The sequence below is a fragment of the Phaseolus vulgaris genome, chromosome 9 (assembly GCF_051622355.1).
Source record: "Phaseolus vulgaris cultivar YP4 chromosome 9, ASM5162235v1, whole genome shotgun sequence".
NCBI lineage: Eukaryota > Viridiplantae > Streptophyta > Magnoliopsida > Fabales > Fabaceae > Phaseolus > Phaseolus vulgaris.
In genome coordinates, this window is record NC_143506.1 from 32,520,582 (window position 1) to 32,529,427 (window position 8,846).

At 35.3% G+C, this 8,846-nt stretch overlaps 2 protein-coding genes across 2 annotated transcripts; one reads left to right on the forward strand and one right to left on the reverse strand.

Annotated features, from left to right (window-relative positions):
- Positions 1 to 334: 334 nt before the first annotated feature.
- On the forward strand, positions 335 to 1,657 carry LOC137822387 (aspartic proteinase nepenthesin-1). The gene has a single exon (XM_068627273.2). It carries the CDS (start codon positions 416 to 418, stop codon positions 1,580 to 1,582), a length of 1,167 nt encoding a protein of 388 aa, XP_068483374.1. The 5' UTR covers positions 335 to 415; the 3' UTR covers positions 1,583 to 1,657.
- Positions 1,658 to 2,021: 364 nt separating this feature from the next.
- On the reverse strand, positions 2,022 to 8,251 carry LOC137820674 (DEAD-box ATP-dependent RNA helicase 27). The gene is made up of 11 exons (XM_068624858.2): positions 7,667 to 8,251; positions 7,209 to 7,580; positions 5,983 to 6,066; positions 5,460 to 5,501; positions 5,238 to 5,309; positions 4,856 to 5,155; positions 4,101 to 4,139; positions 3,894 to 3,998; positions 3,433 to 3,501; positions 3,211 to 3,336; positions 2,022 to 2,401 (listed from the first exon to the last, which is right to left on the reverse strand). The coding sequence occupies exons 1-11, from the start codon at positions 7,955 to 7,957 to the stop codon at positions 2,291 to 2,293; spliced, it is 1,611 nt and encodes a 536-aa protein (XP_068480959.1). The 5' UTR covers positions 7,958 to 8,251; the 3' UTR covers positions 2,022 to 2,290.
- Between the last annotated feature and the right edge of the window lie 595 nt (positions 8,252 to 8,846).

Below are 8,846 nucleotides of genomic sequence, written 5' to 3' on the forward strand. Positions count from 1 at the left end.
AGCTTACTACATAATAATGATTTGAAATTGCATTGCAGCTGTACATATATATTTGTTGATAAAATTTTCTACTGAATGCAGAAAAGTTACTTGAGATTTTCTGCTTGGTGGTAGGTTTGTAATGGGAAAGAAGTGACACTAACATGCTGTACAAATGTTCACTAACAATCATTTTAACGTTTCATGTTAACCAGGCAAATGAAATGAGTCACCAACTGAATTCCCAAACAATGTATATTTTATAAGATAAAATAGGTTGCAAAAGGAGTTAAGATAAGTCATAAAAGGGGGAAAATCCAAAAGCTTGGCTACTTGCAAAATGGATATTGTATTCACACTTTGGTTTCCATTATTAACAATTATTGGTGTATCACACTCAGCCTCAATACTCAGTATCCCACTACACCAAAGAGCAATGCTGAAACATGAGACAGTGATGGAGCATGCAGGAGTTCATCATTATGAGCCTAATGCAGAAGCCAGAACAGATGTATTCCCTGCAGATGATAGCTATGGCATGTTCTTGTGGGTGGGAACACCAGTGCAAATTGTGTTGGTTATGATTGACACAGGGAGCCCCATCACATGGTTCCAGTGCGGCCCCTGCAGCCACTGCTACCCCATGCAGCGCCCTCCCTTCAACTCACATGCATCAACCTCCTTCAGAGAACTTGGCTGCTACTCGGACACGTGTCTCATCCCAATGATGAGGGGCATTTTGGGAAACTGCACCGGATGGAGTTGTAGATACAATGTAGAATATGACATGAAATCTCAATCTCGTTCCTTTGGTATCATGGTTACTGACACCCTTAACTTTGAGGACTCCAATGTTCAAGTCAAGGACTTCATACTGGGGTGTGGGAATTCTTATGAGGGACCCTTTAGGACTCAGTTTTCGGGAGTTTTAGGTCTCGGACGAGGTCCACTTTCAATGCAAAGTCAACTTCATGCAAAGGCCTTTTCCTTTTGCATAGTGAGTCTTGGATCGGAGAAACCTTCCTCTCTTGAGTTTTATGACACATTACCTAAACAACATGGTGACACTAAAGAATCCATTATGATTCCCTTTAGGGAGAACAGTAGATACCCTTTCTATTACTTTGTGCAGCTTGTGGGAATAGGCATTAACGGCTTCATGTTGGATATTCAATCTAGAGTTTGGGGTTATGGCTTGAACTACGATGGTGGGGTTGTTATAGACACGGGAAAACTGCTAACCTATTTGCCTAATGAAGCGTATAGTGTATTCAGGTCAGAGATACTTAGAACAGATGGAAACTTTACAAAGAATCAAGGAAATGAGGAGTTAGAGTTTTGTTACATGGAAGGTCCTACCAATGTGTATCCAACAGTTGAATTTTATTTTGAAAATGGTAACATTGCTGGTGAAAATTTCGTGTCCTTCAAATTGAACAACCATCAATTACTCATCACACCAGAACAGGGAATAGTTTGTCTATCGTTTGCTGAAGCAAAAAATTCTGCACTTACAGTTATTGGCACTAACAATCTCCAAGGAACTCTTTTAACGTATAATTTGGTTGATGAGATTATTATCTTCACATATAATAACTGTTAGAAGAAAATAGAAGTTTCATTGTTCAGTATTTACACCACCATCATAATGAAAAGGTTGAAACATTTGAAAATAAAAGGAGACCAGCCCCATTTTTTAACTTTAAGACATAATTTTTTGAACTTACATTATATTAATTTTGTATAAAATATAGAGTATTTTGTTAAATTATCATAAAATTCTTTATTTTAACAATTTCACCTTAAATTAATTTATTTTATAGTATGTAAGATTAGATTTGTTTTAAAGGAATATCACGGACCTATACTATACAAGAGAAGATAGATAACGCATTAGCACGTCTCCGTTTTCAATAGTTTTTCTTAATCTCCGTTCTAATATATTTAATTTCATAGACGTTAACAGGAAAGAATTGGATAGCAGCTTTACAAATGCTTTTGAAAATTGATTATATAACTTTCAACAAAAAAAAACTTGCAAATTGGAGGCATAGGATGGAGCACTGATAATCATGCAGAATTACACAGTTCAAAAATGCGAATATACAACATTCATTCTAGTTTAAATATTCTGTCTGATGCATCTAATATCTAAACATTTTGATGAAGTTACAAAATCCATTTCTTCAAATAAAATTGGGGTTCCTACCAAAATTTTGTCGGGTGGTGTGGGAGGGAGAATGTGGGGATAAAACACTGAACATCCGTGAAATGTCATGTCTGCAGCAAATGCTTCACAAATAACCTTTTATCATCTCTTTCCTTCCACTTTGCGTACTTTCTTCCTATGCTTCGAAGCACTGCTATCTATGTTTAGATTCACCTTCGGTGGATTGGAAAAACAAAATGAAGTAGCAACAGCCTGCGAAGTACGTAAGAATTACAAATAAAGTCTTACATGATATAATATAATGTCCAACAATTTGGCTACGAATTTTACCAACCATGGTATAACAGACAATTATTACATAAAAATACTGCCACTGAGTGAACAAAACCTTATCATAAAATCCCCGAATGGGAAGAATTTAACAATTGCTCCTACTAAATTAAGAAAGTCAATACTGTCTGCTACTAAAAATCTTCGAACAATTTCTGCAATGCCATTGTGCAGAGCTTTACTCTTCTTGCAGTTAACACAAGGTCAAGAAGAGAGTAGAGAGAGAGAGCTTAGTATTCAGAACCAAACAAGGATATAAAATAAGAGAGAAACAAGTTAGACAAGGAAAGAAAGGAGGTTGACAATTGCCATTAACACAAGATGTTAGGTAATGAGGGGATGAATGACTGGGTAAGTACAGAAGAAGGAACAAGTTACAACAGCTTGTCACCACCCTCGGCCTATCTTCATTTCTATATCCTAGAATCTACACTTTGATGGAATCATCTGCCAAAATCTAAAAAATGACAACCCCCACCAAATCTCTTTTTTCTTCCGTTGCCTAAAGTAATTCTTTTTGTTTCAGTCATTTATTCTTATTACTCACTCAAGCATTACAGTTTAACCCTATTCTGAGATTGGAGGTAAAATAGCTGAACTTCTAGGGGCAGTTGAAATAACGTCAGGTAACATATGTACATGTTTATGCATGCACACACACAACTTAAGACATAGATCACTTCATACACTGTATGTTTCAGATCAGGAATGAAGTCATGAGAAAGCTTTACCAGTAAATCTAGGCGGTGAACATTGAATATATCTCTCATAGAATGTGCATTATATGCTAATATATATGACCGATATGCGTCTTTAGCCATATTGTTCAAATGATAGATGCCAGCCACCAACTTCTCCTGCACAATCAACAGATGGCTCCGCATAAGATAAACTGCAGCTGGTAACCATATTAAATAAAATTTTGATTGGCACGTCAGAAAGCAGGAATATACCAGTTGAGATTGTACATTTGCCAGCTTCTTATGATCAAATGCATACTCTTTCACAGGAACCTTCGCTGCCTGAAATCAAGCATAAGAATTAAAATTTAATGCTTCAGTGTAATAATCCAAGAACTTTCAAACCTATATTATATATTATACTTTCATTTCATTGCCTCAGTAATTTCCCCTGGGACAGAAACTACCTTCTCCATATCTTACATAGGCATAGGCATAAGGCATGACTAATCTAAGGTTTCCTCAAGTGATATATATTGGAACTTTCTAAGATAAAGAAAGGGTGGGCATACATTAGAAGCATTTGTTTTATTATTCTTACATATTGTTGGGCCGTAAACTAAAATCCACCCCAGGCCCAAAAGTGTATATCTCTGAAAAACCTCTATGGTTTAAAGATTACTATGGGCTATAGACCACAAGAGAGAGAGAGAGAGAGACAGAGAGAAACTGACCTTCAAATAGTGAAGAAATTTCAATTCTTCAGGAATCAGAAAAAGTAAAGCGTTTCCTTTTCCACCTTCTCCACGAGCTGTTCTACCAACCCTATGGATATATTCCTAGAAGCAAAAAAATTACATGTTATACTATGTCTTAATGCATAAAACTACAAAGATACAGGTGGGAAAAGATAGTAAACATCAATAAAGAACAGGAAGCACCTTTGGTTCATCAGGTGGATCATACTGCACAATCCAGTCCTGCAAAGAAAAGGAATAAACGTGATTAAATGTTTACATGCTCTTCATTGATTTCAAATTCACAAAATAGTTTTCCTCCTAATGTTTCTTAGAGTAATCCTGCTGCTGCTAGCTGCTCTGGTATTTTTGGGGAATGTTGAAAATTGGGCATGGCTGATATTTTCACAAACATCAATGCAGGTTGAGAGGAGTAAAGGCAAGAGTCAATACTCCTCCATGACGTTTATTTTGTTTATGCTAAGGGTTTTGTTATTGTCTGGCATTAAATAATGTGGTTTTCTTAGCATTATTTATAGCTCAGTTAACGGCTTTTTAAGAGTTTGTCATTAAGCAAATTCATAACTTTGTAGTAATTGGTTTCTCATAAGTTGGAGGTTTCTTAGGTACCCAATTAATCTGGCGTCACTGCACCCACCATTAAATTCTATATCCAAATTCATCCAGTCACCAAACAACAAAGAACACTACCAGTCAAGCAGGGTTACCTAGATTCTAGAGTACTACAGAATCCCCCTTCTTTACTTCTCTTCTATATGTAAATTCTTCTAAACAAAGATTGCATTGCTCTCTTCTAACATTTCTGTACAGGCAGTTCGGAGTAATTGCTTGCAAATTGCAACTGAAGAGTCTAGGGTGAAAACCTTAACAGTATGATACAGCCTAATGATTTACAAGCCAGAAATATTCATGTAACCTAATAAGAAAAAATGGCATACCACATCAGGTATGTCAAGTCCACGAGCAGCAACATCAGTACAGAGCAAGATCCCCTTTTCAGCTTTGCAGTAGTTGAAGAACGTAGTAGTACGGGCATGTTGTTTTTGTTTTCCATGAATATTTAAGCAGTCTAACCCAGTGCACTTGAGAAGATCTGCGTGGAATTTGACAGAGTTGCATGAAGAGAAAAAAACCATCACTTTTTTTGATTGATATCTCCTCAAGAATGAGTAGAGAACAACAAAACGCTTAGCACAGGGAACAACAACATAACCCTGTTGTAATCCTTCATTTGTCACCTACATTGGTAAGGATATGTTAGTTAATCTAATAATGCTGGAAACAAATTTCAAAAGCTAATGATGAAGATAAAGGCATCACCTTTTTTCTCCCATCATCTACATCGATATAGATAGGAGTTGTCTGAAAAGATAAGCGGGCAAGATCCTCAACCTGCAATTTAACACAAACTTTAATCAAAAAGCATGGACAATAAGTAAGAAATATGCTTGCATTATCAAGCATTCAGTCCAAGTGTATCAAGGGGGAAAATTGAGAAAGTAAACAATTAGAATTAAGATTGAGTGAAAATGAAGAACAAACCTTCTTTGTTTGTGTGGCTGAAAACAAAGCGGTTTGCCTTTTCTGTTAAATGAAAAGCAAAGTAATTAGCCGTACTCATTGTTGTCCCAGATAACAAAATAATCATATAAATGTTAAATGGAATTTTAACCTTCATTCCTAATCAAGGCCGCCAACAGTCTTTACTTTTTCCTTCTAGACCTTTGAAAACATCTTTTTTTAGGTTGCATAAAAAACATCCATTTCATTAACTGTTCAGAAGTAATAAGGCATCTTAACTCGGAAAGCTAATTAGTGTTAATTATTTGTCCAATTTAGTTTTCTCTTAAATGATATTGTAATACTTATTACTAAGTACTTTTTGGTTGAGTTCTCCAGTTAAATAATATCACTCATAAATCACTTAGTGGTTGAAGTGCTTAGACTTAGACATGATACAATTTCATGACAGCACGAAAATTCTGTATTCCTTTTGCAAGACATGCAAGACCTAATGGGGGGAAAGGAAAGAGAAATCAACAACACAAGGCAAGAGTTCTGATACCTTTGGAAGTATGTTAATAATCTGCTTCATATCCTCCTCAAAGTTTGCTTCCAATATCCTGTCGGCTTCATCAATCACGAGGCACTGCCAAATCAAGCAAAAGTGCAGACCTCAGTATAAGAAGGATAACCAAGTCATAGACTTACATATGCATGCATCTACTATATTCCAAATATGAGATATTTAAACTCAATAAAATCCCCCAAATGGTAAAAACAGAAAAACCTATAATACCAGAATTTATAATATTTCAGCATTGAATGCCGAGCTGGCTTTCATACCAACCAGCTTCCCTCCCTAACAAATATTATGTCTTAAGGTAACAAGACTAAGCAGCTATAGTCAGAATGTTTGAATGATGTCAGCAAATGCAAGTTAACAAAAATGATGCAGTCCTTGGGTCCTGTGATCCTATCACCAAACAAATTTTCAACCAAACAATTCAGCGTAAGATCATTTTTAATAGTATTCTTTTCAGAAAAAATTACCAACATTCACCTATGACTTTTAGTCCGAGACCATCTTCCATTTTATCTGCTTACATAAGCATATCACCTTCGGAAGCTTGAAGGGGTATAAATGAATTTTTTACCATAAAAAATAAAAGTTTTCCCTTCTCCTCGATTTATCTTCTCAACATATACATAAAAATATAAAAAAATATACATACACACACTTTTACACAAATATACATCAAATAGACAGATTTATATGAGCTCAACAAAAAAATGTGCACTAACCAAACTATTAAACAAACAAGAGCACATACTAAGAATTAATACTAATAATATATGAGCCGTTTGAATGAACTTCTACATAAACACTTCTAAGAGAAAAAATTATGTGAACTTCTCCATAGCCGAAATTAACTAATGCATAAGCTAATCTACAAAAGTTCTCCCATAATAACTTCTCCAAATTTAGATTTTTAACTTATACATAAGCTATTTTTAGTTTAGGAAGAAACTTATTTCACTTCTTATTATTTACCCAAACAAGTCCTATATCACTAAAACCGTGAAACACAAATGCTAATACTACTTGTCAGTGTAAGTAATTAAATACAGATAAAACTTGCGTTGTACCTAGTTAACTTAAATTGATTACAGTAAGGCAGCATCAACAGTTAAGTATGCCCAAGTTTTGTCAACCAAATGTATGCATATTTAAAATTACAATGAAGCAAAACAGGGAAAGAACTCCATGAAAGATCCACAACTCATTACCTCCAAGTTTTTATATATGAACCCTTTCGTGTTTTGAAGATGATCGAGAAGCCTACCCGGCGTCGCCACCAATAGGTTCACCCCTTTCACAATGCGCTCAGCCTCTCCCTTTCGCCCGGAACCCCCAATCACCAACCCGAGCGTTAGCGAATGGTACTTCAGCAGTTCCTGCGCCACGGCGTGCGTCTGAATCGCGAGCTCCCTCGTCGGACATATCACAACAACACCCGTTCCGTTGAGCGGCGTGAACTGAGAGTTGTACAGCAACTCCAGCGCCGGAACCAAAAACGCTAGGGTTTTCCCAGCACCCGTTCTCGCCGCACCCAGCACGTCCTTTCCGATCAGCAGCGGCGGAATCGCCCTCGCTTGAATCTAAATTTGATCAATACAATTTTATTATTATGAAAAATGTTGATCAATTAATGAAACAAAAAAGGAAAATGCAGAAACGGCGTTACCTGAGTCATAAGGTGGAAGCCCATGTCCGCAATGGCTTGGGAAGTAGGTTCGGACAAGGTAAGAGAGGAGAAAGAATCGGAACTCATGATTCCGGATGAATCGTTAGTGTTCACCTGTGTCTCTTCATCTTCGGCCTGTGTTAGCGTGTTATCAATCTTCACATCGTTCTTCTCCTCTTGTTTTTGTTCCCCCTTGTTTGGTCTTTTTCTCTTGCGAAGCTTCTTCTTGTTAATTTTGGTTTCTACTTCGCGCTCGGGCGAACTGGTATCGTTGTCTTCTGCTTCGGCCATGACTGCTTCTGTGGTTTTTGGTCCTTCTACTGTTTGCGAGAGCCGAACGAACAAACTACTTTCTCTATCTCTTCCAAAACCATTAGGTATTCCTTAAACCCTAGCACTTGTACAACAACAATTTTTACTGAGCTGGCAAAATGGGTCCCATCATTTTGAAGGCCCGTTCACCAAGCCCGCACGCAAAGCCCATCACATAACTGACGGACGGATTAGGCTTCAAATATTAAAATAAAACTATATTTTAAATAGTTACAATATTTGTATTTGAAAGATAAAGTTTTAAATTATTTTCTAAATATAAATTATAATTAAATATATAAAAGTGAGATTTTTTTTTAATTTGTTTCATTATAAATTAATGAATTAATTTATTAAAATATGTTTTTACAATAGTAGTAATCCAATAATAAAATATGTTTTTACAATAGTAGTAATCCAATAATAAAATGTTTATAACGTATATATTAAAGAAGTAAAAGTTTTAAAAATATCAAATTCTATGGACTAATGGGTTCGTTCATTGACATATTATTGGCTATTTGATATTCTAGTCGTCGATTTTTTAATACTTTATTTTTTTTTAATAAGTTTCAAATATCTAACGTCAGATTTCTGAGAAAAAATTTATTTTAAATATGGATGTTTTTTTTATATACTTTATGAAAATCAGTAACTTTATACAAATGAAAAAGGCTTAAAAGATAATATTTATAATGTATCACCACACACAAAAAAAAAACTTCATTGAAAAACAAAACTGATACATTTAACAATAAATAAATCATTAATATGATTATTCAATTTTTAATATACAAAATAGTTTATTAAAAAAGATAAAGTTTATATACTTTTACTATGTGGTATGGTTTTATGGCATTCAATGTCG

Bases quoted from the DNA above. Each gene is read 5' to 3' on its own strand.
- LOC137822387 (XM_068627273.2), top strand. From the start codon at position 416: ATGCTGAAACATGAGACAGTGATGGAGCATGCAGGAGTTCATCATTAT.
- LOC137820674 (XM_068624858.2), bottom strand. From the start codon at position 7,957: ATGGCCGAAGCAGAAGACAACGATACCAGTTCGCCCGAGCGCGAAGTA. The intron at 6,067-7,208 runs GTAATGAGTTGT...TTGATTTGGCAG, and splicing joins TCATATATAAAAACTTGGAG to TGCCTCGTGATTGATGAAGC. The intron at 3,502-3,893 runs GTCAGTTTCTCT...GCTTGATTTCAG, and splicing joins AATTTCTTCACTATTTGAAG to GCAGCGAAGGTTCCTGTGAA.